The 13,613-nt window shown below is 50.5% G+C and overlaps 1 protein-coding gene across 2 annotated transcripts in view; it reads right to left on the bottom strand.

Moving 5' to 3' along the window:
• Positions 1-13,613, bottom strand: part of TNR (tenascin R) — a 228,604-nt gene that overhangs the window by 44,837 nt on the left and 170,154 nt on the right. For both annotated transcript variants that reach the window (XM_029081118.2, XM_007668916.4), the window contains exons 3-4: positions 3,899-4,445; positions 3,050-3,526 (exon numbers count right to left, since the gene is read on the bottom strand). In XM_029081118.2, coding sequence (XP_028936951.1) covers positions 3,050-3,526; positions 3,899-4,382 — 961 coding nt within the window. In that variant the 5' untranslated portion in view covers positions 4,383-4,445. The remainder of the gene's footprint in view (positions 1-3,049; positions 3,527-3,898; positions 4,446-13,613) is intronic.

Here is a 13,613-nt window from a genome sequence, read left to right on the forward strand (position 1 = left end):
TTATATTGTTGGGCTGTCCTCTCCCAAGCACCTAGTACAGTGCTCTGCACCCAGTAAGCACTCAATAAATACGATTGACTGATTGATAGTCATTGGTGCCGGTTCAGATCACATCTCCTGGTTCATCTTGGTAGGATGGAAGAGGGAGGAAAATGGGTGGGGCTGGGGGCAGGGACTTAAGCTGCCCTCCAGGACACTGGAGATTTTTTTAGGCCACCTTCTATTTTCTAGCTGATTCTTTGGCACAATCAATTGTATTTATTGAGCACTTACTGTGTGTTTGGGGGACTACAAGAGTTAGTAGTCATGATCCCTGTCCTTGAGGAACCTATAATCTACTGAGGGGAGAACCATCCAATTTCTGCTTCCTTGCCTTATTTTCTAAAATGGACAGGGAGGAATTTTAACCAGGTGAAGAGGCCCCCAAGAGAAAACTGCTTGATACATGGAAAACAACAGAATCTGGTGTTGTTCTAGTTGCTAGGCACCCCAAAATCTAGAACCCTGTCATAGCAAACTTGGTTTTTACTACACTTTCCACCTGATCTTCTGTTAGGGCAAGGCTTAGAGTCTAGCAGTAACAATAATGACTAACTATGGTATTCACTAACTGATTACTAAGTGTCAACCATTGTTCTAAGAGCTGTGGGTAGAAAGTTCATCAGGTCTGACACAGTCTGGGTCCCGATGGGGCTCATTGGAATAATAATTAAAACAACTGTGGTATATATTAAGCACTTATTATATACCAAGCACTGTACTAACAGCTGGGTTAGATATAAGCAATCAGGTCAGACACAATCCCCATCCCACATGGGGCTGCCAAGTCTAAGTAGACGGGTGAGAAAGCAGCAATTTGCCTCACCCACAACAGGGCGCATGCGATGTGTGTGTCCGGGAGGCCACCACTTCTCTCCCAGGAGTTACACAAACTTTAAATGGGTCTTGCAAATAGCCTCAGGTCTGGGACCAGAAATAATTTGTGGATTTTCATTTCTTACTCCTCTATACAAGATAAAGTGTATAATCCAGGGAAAGGCAGACCTTGTGGGTATATTTTTGGTACGGGTCAGTAAAGATGCTCTCACTTCATTTTTCATGTCATGCACTAATTTCTCTCAGGCTAGGAGGGCAGCTGGGATTTGCACCTTGCTGCTTTCTATGATACTTGTTAAGCACTTTCTCTGTGCCAGGCACCGTACTAAGTGCTGGGGTAGATACAAAGAAATCAGGTTGGACACAGTCCATGTCCCACATGGGGCTGACAGTCATAATCTCCATTTTACAGATGAGGTAACTGAGGCACAGAGAAGTTAAAGACTTTCCCGAGGGGTCACACAGCAGACAAGAGGCAGAGCCAGGACTAGAATCCAGGTTCTTCTGACTCCCAGGTCTGTGCTGTTTCCACTAGGCCATGCTGCTTCTAAGAGTTAACTTTCAGAGTTAAAGAAAGGTTGTGCCCCTGTTCCGATCCTAGACTGCTCCCCTCATCTGCAGTGCTTGCAGGCGTCAAAGTATGGGAAGTGTCCCAGGAGACTCCATTTGTAGTGACTTTTCAGTTGGCTGTGACCATGGCGTTCATTCAATTGTATTTATTGAGGGCTTACTGTGTGCAGAGCACTGTACTGAGTGCTGGGGAGAGTTCCATAAAACAGTAAGCAGACGCATTCCCTGCCCACAACGAGCTGGGAGTGAGGAGCTTCAGGGGCAGCCTGGCCCCTGCCCACATTCAATTTCCTGCAGCAGGCCGAGGCTCCTACTTCCGCCCCCTGGGAAGGTCAAACCCAGGCCATGGCAGTAGGCAGAACATTGGGTCAGGCAGATCAATAGCCTGATCTGATCTGGAAATGAAGAAACTAGGCCAATAGCGGTCGGGGATTCAGTCACAGTGGGCTGCGCGTTTGACTGAATGTTGAAATAATTTTCTCAATGAAGAGTTCCCGGCCACTGCCAGTGAGTCAGGGGTGGTTTCCCGGAGCGGGATAATAGGCTGAGGGGTGTGTTTCCTCTGTTCCGGGCCCCCCCCACTGGGAACAGTTATTCAGTAGCACAGCCCAGGATGAAGTGGGGGTGTGCTGGGGCCCTGGCACAGCCACCAATAGGATGAGATGAATGAGTCATCCACCCTGCACTTCCTGCCCCTGCTTCTTCGGTCTCGATCTACTGAATGCTGGAAAGTGAATCGCCTCTGGTTAATGTGGGTGATTTTCTGTGTACTCGATGCAAAATTCCCTTTCTAGAAAACGCCCTCCTTTCTGCATGTGTCTAATGGAAGAGTTTGGGAACGACACCCTCACGTGATTCCTTTCGCTGGGACTCTGACGCCGTGAAACAGACTGGCATGTGGCCGGGAGCTGGGACAAGATGTCGGGGTTCTTGGGGTGCAGGGGAGCACTCGAGGGACTGGTGCGGTACCGTGGGAGAGCCGGGAATCGGACACTCGATTCCTCCTCCCGGCGTGGTGCTCCAGGCGAGAGACCCCCTTTGCTCCTGATCCGGACTAGGGGTGCAGGCTGAGAAAGAGCACTGGCCCATGAGCCGGGAGACTGGGTTCTAGCCTCGGCTCTTGCTCTCTCTTTTCTCCTCTCGCTCCCTTCCTTCCTCCCAGGTTAGGCAAATCACTTAACCTCCCTGGGCCTCAGTTTCTTCATCTTTAAAATGGGGATAAAAATACCTGCCCATCCTGCTCCCCTAAGGGCTGCTGAAGGGACTAATGAGACAGTATATGTGAAGGAGCTTGGAGCTCCAGGAAATCAAGGTATTATTGGCCCCTGACCACTGGCTTTGGTTCTCAGCCCCGGTGAGGGCCTATGTCATTCCTTAACCTTTCCTGCTTTCTCCTCTTTGCTCTCTCTCCCTCTCCTCCACCCCACCAGCAGTGACTGAGATTGGAAACAGATTCACGTTCAAAGCAGAGGACTGGCTTTCTCTGCAGGCCAGGAGCTGATGGTCTCTGCGTGGCCTGTCCCCCGCCCCAACGTCCCGACCCGGCCCCACTGCCCCGTCCCCACCGGCCCGGCCTCTGTCCCGCTGCCTCTCTCTCTCTTACCCGCCGAGCAGTCCGGGCCCCGGTAGCCTTCCTCGCAGGAGCAGCGCCCGGCCTGGCAGATCCCTCGCCCGCTACAGGCGTTCAGGCAGCGCCGCTGGCCGCAGTCCTCACCCACGTAGCCCTCCTGGCAGAAGCAGGTGCCGTTGGCGCAGGTCCCTTTGCCCGAGCAGTCTCCGGGGCATCGCGGCTCACCGCAGTCCTCTCCGGAGAAGGCCTCCTCACAGACGCAGCGTCCGTCCACGCAGAGGCCCCGGGGGCCGCAGCCAGCCGGGCAGCGGTCCTCGGAGCAGTCGTCGCCGCTGGAGTCGCTGTCGCAGACGCACTGGCCGTCCACGCACACACCGCGGCTGGAGCAGCCCAGGGGGCAGTCGGGTTCCGAGCAGTTCTTGCCTAGCCAGCCCTCGTGGCACACGCAGCCGCACAACTCCAAACTGAAGTTGCCGTGGCCGCTGCAGTGAGGGACGTAGTCCAGCTGCCCTGGAATGAGCAAGAACTGGGTCAGGTGGTCCTGGCACCCTTTTGGATGTGGTCCCCCTCCCTAAAGGACACGTGCTGTTGAAATGCTGTCCCATAACCTGACTCCTCCCCCCCCAAAATCGGGTCCGTGTATCAGACTGGCTGGGCAGTGGGAAAAAAATCCCTGGACTGAGTCCCTCAGGTCGGCAGCAAGCAAAGTCTTACAGAGGCAGTCACAGAGGGCTGCGTACAAACAGGCCTTATTTTTCCCCCCAGCCCCCTGAAGAAAAGCAAGATCTTGGCCCATGGGACTCATTCACCTCCATCCAGTCTCCTTCCTCAATCCAAACCCCCCTCACTCCCCAGCAAGACCTCTCGGCACCAGTTAACTACCTGTGGCTGCATTGTCTGGACAGCAATTAGAGGTGCATTGGTCCCGGAGGATGGAAACCTCCCTCTCCAGCATCTCGATTCGACTCAGCAGCTCCTGCATGACCCGGACAGAGTTGGAGCACTCGCAAGCCTGCTTAGGGAGATTGATCCTGTGCGTGAAGGTGACCTGGCTCCCGCCGTCTGCGGTCTGGTCCGTGAACTCCGTCCTCCTCTCCTCTTCGGCACTCACCTCCCGCTCGGCCGAAGCCTCCAGCCCCGAGGAGCAGAGGCTGTCCAGGGGGACGTTGATGTTGTACACGTGGTTGAAGACCATCGGCCGCTCCGCGCCGGCCACGCCGCCCCCCTCGGCCGCCGCCGGCCTCCTGACTCGCTCGGTCGTGACCTCCAGCTGGCCGTCGGAAGGCGTGAGGACGGAGCCCAGCAGAATCAAGTTGATGCTGATCAGCAGGTTCTTCAGGGCCCCGGTTTCGCCGTCGGCCCCCATCCTCTAGCGAGGAGAAGCTGCGTCCGGGCCCGTCCGCGGCGGGGAGCCCGGCCCTGTGGGAATCTGGAGGACAGACAAACCAACAAGAGAGACCCGTTGAGATGGGAGCCTAGCCCAGGATAGGAAACAGATGGTACGTTTCCAGTGGGAAGAGACAGAGGCAACTAGGCACAGAAAGCAGAGGCCCATACTACCAACATGGCTGCTTCGTTTGTGGTATTTATTAATCATTTACTAAGGGGCAAAGCACTGGGTTAAGCACTGGGCCAGATACAAGATACTCAGTTCAGACGGTCCCTGGTCCAAATGGAGCTATGAGGTAGGGAGATTTTAAATTATTATTAATACACTATTTTATTATGGAGATTAAAAATAGTAATAATAATAATGGTATTTGTTAAGCACTTACTATGTGCCAAGCACTGTTCTAAGCCCTGGGGCAGATCCAAGGTAATCAGGTTGTCCCATGTGGAGCTCACAGTCTTAATCTCCATTTTACAGATGAGGTAACTGAAGGCTAGACAAGTTAAGTGACTTGCCCAAAGTCACACAGCTGACAAGTGACAGAGACAGAATTAGATCTACCCAAGCACTTAGTACAGTGTTCTGCGTGCAGTCAGAGCTAAAAAAATCCACTGACTGATTGATTGAGCATCTCCACTCTCAAAGGAACATGTTTGCCGCCTGCCCAAAGTGCAAATATTCAATACCCATTAGCACTCTTACAATAATCAACTAGGCAGATAACACAGTTCCAGATTATCACTTGTGCTTAAGTGCTTATGTGATTATCAGGAACAGTGAGAGCTGATTTTCTTTATAATCTTTTCTTTCATATCCTAATAGTTCTCTGGGTTTACAGAGGACTTTTCGTTCAGGTCCTGCCTAAACTACAGAAATAATAAACTTCAAACACCTCTGCCCTATGATTAGGTACCAAGAATCACAACTACTGTGAAGTGTCACACGCGGAAACATGCACACACTCTCAAACACATTTATATGTTAGGGAATATTCATGTTCTATCAATGCCCTTTCACCTTCTCAAGTATACGAACTGAGACTGATCACGAAGGTAGAGAGAGAGATTGGCGGGAAGAGAAATAACTATAGGGGTTGCACTGGATTTAGGGTCAGACTTCCCCAGGGACACCTTAATCCACTGTCTGTTTCTCCTTGCGGTGAGGCCCCCCTGGGAGTCAGATGGTTGCGAAGGGCCTCCCAGCCACACAGAGCAAAGGCTCGTGAGTGCTGTCCGGCTGCTCCTGCTCGGCTCTGAACCGCGGGATCCAGATCCTGGCACTGGAAAGGTTTGCAGCAGGGCCGACTTCATATGGAAAACCAGTGGGTGACCCTCCGGGGGCAGGGGGTGGCCGGCAGGGCAGTGGCAGGGGGAAACTTGATAGGGCCTAGCCTATCATGTCCCACCTGATTATCTTGTGCTTCATACAGTGCTTGGCATATAGTAAGCACTTAAACACCAACATTATTAATATTATTACTAGTCTCATTCCTGCACAGGTTTGCTCTGTGATCTTGGGCAAGTCACTTAGCCTCTCTGTGCATCAGTTTCCTCATCAGTAAAATGGGGATAAAATGTCTGCTCTCCCTGCGTCTTTGACCACGAATCCCATGTGGGACTGTGTCTGAACTGATTATCTTGAGCCTATCCTGCACTTAGCACAGTGCTTGGCATGCTGGAAGCGCTTACCAACCCTGACGATTACAGTTAAAATTAGAAGCGGCGCTTGTGTTCACAGGGACCTGGGAGGAGGATGGGATGGTTCTGGAGGTAGTGGGAAGGTCCTTAGAGAAATATTCTGAGCTCAGAAGGGAGGACAGATTTATGCGGTATAATGTCATGATGGGTGGCAGGGGGCAGCTCAGTCCCTTAGCCGGGCTGCCTACTCTTACTTATAACTGTGGCCAATATTCTGGGCTAAGTGCTGGAATAGATAACAAAGCAATCAGATTGGACACAGTCCCCCATTTCACAGATGAGGAAACTGAAGCACAGAGACGTTCAGAGACAGAGATGAGGCCAAACAGCAGGCACGTGGTCGAGCTGGGATTAGAAACCTGGCCTGCTGGCCCCCAATCCTGTCCTTTTTCCACGAGGATTTCCTCCAGGTGCATTCCTGAGTAGCAGCTTCTCTGTCCCCTGAGTATCCCGACCCCTTTCCTCAGGTGAAGCCCCAACATGTAGCAACCACACTGTGGACAGCCTTGTTCTCTGTTCTCTGTGTGTTCTCTGGCCAAGAGGCGGAAACTGTGGGAGACCAGTTTCCGGGAAGAAATTCCCTGACGGTGGCAGGTAGGGGAAGGAGCCGGGATTCCCCGACCTTATTCCCTTCCTTGAGCTCTGGCCTGGCCTCCTGGGCTCTCGACTGAGAGAACCGCTATCCCCATGGTGGACGGTGGCCCAAACGCCTGATCTCTTGCTCGACCTTCGCTGCTCACCGTCCTTTCAATCTGCAGCGGAGAGTCTCTGTCACCTCCTAATGAGCGGGGCAGTCTGCTAACCCCCAGTCACCTTGGGCCCATCTGGGCACTAATTACAGCTGCCTGGCTTCCAGCAAAGCTGTTGCCATTTGTCTCTCTTTGATGCCCACCTTCTAGGGAAGCCAACTGGCCACTCCTTGCCCCCTGGCCGCCTTCCAGGAGAGGGACTGAGACAGGCAGTGTGGCTCTAAGCCAGGCCCTGGGAGGCCCAAACAAGCAAAGCAAACCTGATTCTCAGATTACAGGAACGGTTGAGAGGACAAACGGCAAATCCCTCTTCCCTTCCTCTCCCAAACTGAACGAGGCCTGAATCAATAAGAGGACTGGAGTCAGCTTAGAAGAACAGAGAGGAAATAAAATTGTGGTAGTGGACTAGGCCGGTGAGGGGAAATGGGCAGAGGAGAAGGGAAACAACAGAAAGAAAGAAAATACCCCAGAACCAGCCAGAGGAAGGAGAGAGGAAGGAGGCGAGGAAGGGAAGCAGGATGGAGCGGGGAGAGAAAGACTGATTAGTGATTTGCACGTAGGGAGAAAAAAGAGGGTTACAGTGGCCAGGTAACTCAGATGGGAAGGCAATGATACACTACCAACTGTGAGCATGACAAATCGCTAATGATTCTACAAATGATAGCACAAGAGCATTGCCGAATTCGATAGATTGAATGATAAGGAGAAATCTGCCTGGTCCTATTGATTACTTTCCTCCTCTCCCTGTTTCCTTATCAATATAATTATCAGGGTAGGCACGGAGAGGTGTTCCCCTGTCATTTGAAAGAGGCAGATACCAGGTTCTTCCCTAATTCTGATTTAATGGAGTGCTAATGAGGTGTTTTCGCAGCTGATTTGCGGGGGGAAGAGGCGTGGCGTCACTCGCTCTTTCTGCTTAATGAGCTTCTCTGTCTTGTTGCTTCTCTTCCTCTGGCGTTATTTTCTCTGAACTACTGTGTTTTGAAAAGGTCGGAGAGGTTGTTTTCTGACTATCTAAAGCCATTCAACTAGCTCAGACAGGGGAGTATGGGGCAGACAAGAAGAGAAAATGCAAGCAGCAGCCTGCATTGAATAAGCATCACCAGCGGAGTTTGGTGGGTACCAAACCAATGCAGAACACAGTACTAGATGCTTGCCGAGGTCATACAGAGAGAAGAGCCTTCCCTGCCTTGAAGAGTTTACAATCAATCAACCTGTGGCATTTATTGAGAACTTACTGTGTATAAAGCACTAAGCGCTTGGGAGAGTACAATACAACAGCTGGGAGACATGTTCCTTGCCCACAGCGAGTTTACAATCTACAGAAGTTTTTGATCCCAATGCCCCTTTTTATTGGGCAGTCTCATCATCTGTGGCTTTTTCCTCTCGGCAGCAAATGGCTTTGCTGCCCAAGTGGAAAGGAGAGGCTGGAGGCAAAAGGGAGGTTGGAATGTTCCCCTGGCTTTAATAATAATAATAATAATAATAATTATGGTAATTTGCTAAGAACGACTGCAACATCATGGCTTAGGGTGAGAGGCCCATGGGGGAAGGTGAAGCAGGTACAGAGACCTCAGAAGAAGGAGGAGCCCAAATCCAGAGCGAGGTGAAGAGCTTAGTTCAAGCTCTACACACAAGGGTACATGCTCCATAAGTACCCCTGACTGATTGAGGGGAGAGGGTGCATGGAGAGAGGCAATCCCAGACACACAGCTGTCTAACCCCAGGCAGCCCGCCCGGCCAACCCCTCAGGGACCCAGAGCCCGGGGCTCTCCACTGGGATCAGGGCCTCATTCGGCAATCAGTGGGGGGGGGGGGGGGCTTTAGGGAACAGAACTTCAGCCCCATCCTCAAAAGCCCTGCCTATCACTCCACCTCTCTGCCACAGGAGTCGGAAGCTCTGAGAGCTTTGCCCTCATTGGAATTGGGGGGGTGAGTGAGGAGAAACTTGGCAAATTGCCACCTTGGTTGTGGGCAGGGAGAAGGGGAGCCGAAGGTCAGGGAGGCAAGGCCTCTGATGCCTGGCTGTTCCCCTGCCCTCCTCCCTCCGCCCCCCACCTTGCAGTCCACCTCCCCACTCATTGGGAGAGGCGGTATCCTCCAGGGTTAGGGGCCTGAGCAACTGCCATGGATCAGCCTCGGGTTGGGGCAAGATGGAGCTTGCCCAGCCGCTGCTGAGGTGATTTGTGCCTTTAGTCCCTCTTGGCTCAAGCTGCTCGCTGAGCCAGAACCATGTCCCAGAAGGAGCAATTCCCTTCCCTTTCTTTCAAATCTGAATTAGGATAAAAATCTTCTCCCCACGGATGGAAGGCCCCAGTGGAGGAGGAGGGTGAAGATGAATGGTGTGACGGTAATGCTGTTACCTTCGGCCTCACTGTGTCAGAAGAGAGTTGCTGTCGGCGTCTGGGGGAGTTCCAAGGGAGCTCAGATTTCTTGCCTCTCTACCGACGGTGGCCTTCATCGGGCCTGTCAGAATTCCAAAAAGGACCCAGGGGCAGAAAACTCCCCACAGACCAAACCCGGAGCTGTCAGGGAGGAGAAGGGAACCAGGGAATGGATGGATGGACTGAGCAGAGCTGCGATATCATGAGTTCACCCTGCCGGACCTTCGACTCCCCTCCGGGGGCCGATTTCAATTTGGTTTACACTTAGGCAGTGACAAGCCGGACTGATTTTGAACTCAGTCAACCTCCCTCCCACTGCTTTTCCTCCAACCACGAGTCCAGCCGATTTATCCTAGAATTCTAAGTGGTCGGGACTGGTTCGATCTCTGAGGGGTCACCTAGTCCTGCCTTCGGGCGGATCCGGCTTTCAATCCCTCCTACCCGGATGAGAATTAATTTGGTTTGTAAAGACTTTCAGGAAATGGGATTTCACAGCTTCCCTTGGGAAGGCATACTAACAGATAACACTCCTCAAGGTTTAGAAATTTTCCTTCTAGCTAACCTACATGTCTTTTGTTCATTTCCTGCTCTCTTACCCTTTGTAGAGATGAAGAACAAGACCAACAGAAAGCTAAATGACTTCTGACATTGAAATCAACGGAATGGAAGTTAGCGTAACAAGTGCACAACAGACTGCTGTTAGAATAAGGTGGGAATATGAGGTGAGTAAGAAAAGCTTGTCACTAAACTCTATTCTCATGCAATAGGGATTTCCCTTCCTCCCCCACCCCCCACAATCTCCTACTCTTTTGGGCGGAGAAAAGTTGATGCAGGTGCCAGAGCCTCTGAAAATCAGAACCAGAAGCACTCACTCAGAAAGCAGTAGAGATGATGACTTCGCGAAAATCTGTTCCTGAAAAGGGCAGGACAAAAATGGGAATTTATGTGGAAGAACATTCCTGAAAAACTCTCCCTGGGAAGCAGCCAAGCAGGAGGGAAGAACCAGGAATTACTAGGGCCAGTGGGAAGATGATCTGATTGTTACCCTTGGTGCTGGGTGCTTGAAGATTGCCCGTTGGAAACAGGGTGACGAAATGGGGAGGAGGCAGCAGGGGAATGTAGAGCAAATCTTTACAGCTGAGATAGATGGTGAGCCCCATATGGGGCAGGGATAGTATCCAATCTGAATACCTTCTTTCTCTTCCCCAAAGCTTAGCACATAATAAAGGCTTAACAAATGCTTTCATTTAAAAGAAAGTCATATAAGTGGAATTTTAAAAAATGCCCTTCCCCCACTGGCAGCAGGATTAAACTAACATGGTGGCTCATCCCAGCATTCCCCTGCTGTGCAGTAGCTGATCATGCTGCCTCCCACCATCTAGAAGACTCTTTCCGTGGCTCTTGGCCTCTAGATCCCAGAGTTTTGTAACCTGCCTCTGACATCTGTCCACATAGCAGCAGGGGCTAAGCCTCTGCTGTGTCCTTGCCAAGTTCCTATGCCTGATCGAGCTAATTCCTGCCAGGCACTGGCATCCTCTTGCTGTGCCCGTTATAGACTCTGCCTCGCGACAGGCTGACTCTTTGCTGCTGACCCCTTGGCAACAAAACTTTGCTGGGTTCCCTTAGTGCTGCTAAGCGCTGGATTCTTGGTGGTCATCCCCCTGCCTGCAGTTCTCCTCGCCTCCTCAGCTGGTTGGTGACCCATGTGGTCCAGCAATAGCAATTAAATGGTCGGAAAGGACACTTTCTGGATACAGAATGCTCACCACAAATGACTACCTCGACTCCTCTGGAAGGGAGTTTGTCTAAATACAAGTACCGTATCTGTCGATAACTAGCTAAATGAATCAAAGTTCATGGATTAGGGCTGGCATGTGAAGATCACAACAGAACCCGGGAAGGGAAGCAGCACGGCCTTGTGGAAAGAGCACGAGCCTGGGAGTCAGAGAGTCACACCACTGTCTGCTGGACAAACTTGGGCAAGTGACAACTTCTCGGTGCCTCATTTAGCTCATCTGTTAAATGGGGATTAAGACTGTGAGCCATGTGGGACATGATCTGCATCCAACCTGATTAGCTTGTACCTATGTGACTACAGTGCCGGTCACAGAGTAAGAACTCAATAAATACCATGGAAAAAAAGAAAAAAGGGTGAGGAAACAGGGTTAGAGTGACTGTGATGCACCCGAGGGGGTGAAGGAGCGAGACGGTGTGGCCTTCCACAGTGGCATTTCCGTGGGCTTGCGTCGGACGCCGGAGAAGGAAAATGACCATCTCTGCCTTCATTTTCTGGGTCAGCGGTCAGGAGGTTGGAGAGCTGGCCATGCCAGCAGTGCTGCTGGAAACTGATTTATGTGCCAGTGAGGCTGGGAGCCTAATCCATGGCAACTTCAATTTGCAAGCTCAGAGGCCGCATTTCTAATTAATTAAAACCGTACACAACCACACCGTCCCATTATAGCTATCGATTTTCTGATCACTCATTGCACCATTAAAAAAAACCCCAACTATATAGAGGCATATTCTCTTGGAAAGAAACCCCTCAGAATAGAAAGTTGCCAGTGAGCTCCTCACTTCCAAGAGCCACAAGTGAAAATTAGGGGTTTAATTGACATGCAAATGCCAAGTTGATGCTGCCTTTTCAGAAAATGTCTGAATGCCCTGTCTTGGTCATCCCGAAGGAGGGAAGGAGCAAGTCTGAGACTTGCCTCCACTTGTTCAGGTGCCTGAGGCCTCGTGGCTGTTAAAATGAATGCCCTTTGGGGCATCAATAGCCCTCTAGGTGCCTGGAGACTTAATGCACCTCCAAATCGACAACAGTTTATATTTCTTGACACTAAGCTCGGGCCCACTTCTAATAGTACAAGCTGCTTCTGGACCATTAAGGCCCTTTCCCTGAGGAGGCCAAACCCTGGCAAGGGCTTAGCTAATTCCAGCTCAACATTTATCTCTCCCCTAACTCCTGGGAAGCCCAGTTAACCCTGGAGGGGCCAAAATGCATTGTGAAGGTCAGTAGTTTGCTCCTGATTTTCAGACAAATTAAGATTGGGAGTCCATTTGTGAGAGCTTGGTCTAAATCTGCTTTCTCTCTTAATATACTGGTATTCAGGGCTTCATTGTCATCACTTGCTTTCTTCCCCCATATACAAGGTATTGGAAACACCATCTTTGAAAAGGAGAGGGTGTGTGTGTATATACATGAGGTGTGTTCATATACATATTATAGATATATGATGGCTCTTCTTTTCAAAGGAGAAATATTATACTCCTATATATAATGTATAATACACTCCATATATATCTATGCATATCTTTCCTTCTTTTCAAAGATGGCTCTTTTGCCATTGAGATCCTAGCCACACATTTGAGTGCAACCGAGAAGACCCACGTGGGACTGACAGTCCCTTCTGGATTATTTGCATGTAAAGCTAAATAATAATATTGGTGTTTGTTAAGTGCTTACTATGTGTCAAGCACTGTTTTAAGCGCTGGGGTAGATACAAGGTAATCAGGTTGCCCCACGTGGGGCTCACAGTCTTAATCCCCATTTTACAGATGAGGTAAATGAGGCACAGAGAAGTTAAGTGGCTTACCCAAGGTCACACAGCAGGCAAGTGGTAGAGCCGGGATTAGAACCCACATCCTCTGACTCCCAATCCCATTCTCTTTCTACTAAGCCACACTGCTTCTCTAGGCTCTCACTGGGCTAACAGGTCTGTCCCGTTCAGGGCTCTCTGTTTTTGAGAAGCTTGGCAAAAGCTTTTGCTCTAATCAATAAATCAGTGGTATGTACCAAGCGCTTACTGTGTACAGATCACTGTACTAAGTGCTCCAGGAGAGTAACCCTTCTTTTGGCTACTGCAGTCCAGGTTTGGCCTGGGGGGGCCGTGACAGTGGTCCCTGTGCACAGATGGGAAATCCCCAGGTAGCTGAGGAGCAAGTATTATTAACTTCAATTTGATTGGTCAGAAAGAGGCCTTGGGATCCAGGGAAGGGACTCGAGTTCACTCAGCAGGCCAGGAATTGAGAGATGATTGCTTTTACACTGCCATGGGTATTTCCCGAAATAAATGAGCATCCGAGAGGGACAGACGGCCCGGGCGGCAGCCTTTCTAAAAATTCTCCTGGCAAAAGCAGTTTGGGTACTGACTTGGGCATCAGAGATTAATTCTGGGTGGTTTTTCTCTTTAATAAAATGTGCATTTTGCCTCTTATTTAACTTTGCACTTGTCCGGTTTGACTGTGAGACTTCAGGATTTCTGTCTTCTCCATTACCTTGGAACTCATAAATCTTTCTAGTCATATAATTTCTTATATTCCCATTTCCTCCCTTTTCTAATCCACAAAATACATTCTGCTTTCCATTAGATTAGATGG

Source organism: Ornithorhynchus anatinus, chromosome 16 (genome assembly GCF_004115215.2).
Source record: "Ornithorhynchus anatinus isolate Pmale09 chromosome 16, mOrnAna1.pri.v4, whole genome shotgun sequence".
Taxonomy (NCBI): Eukaryota; Metazoa; Chordata; class Mammalia; order Monotremata; family Ornithorhynchidae; genus Ornithorhynchus; species Ornithorhynchus anatinus.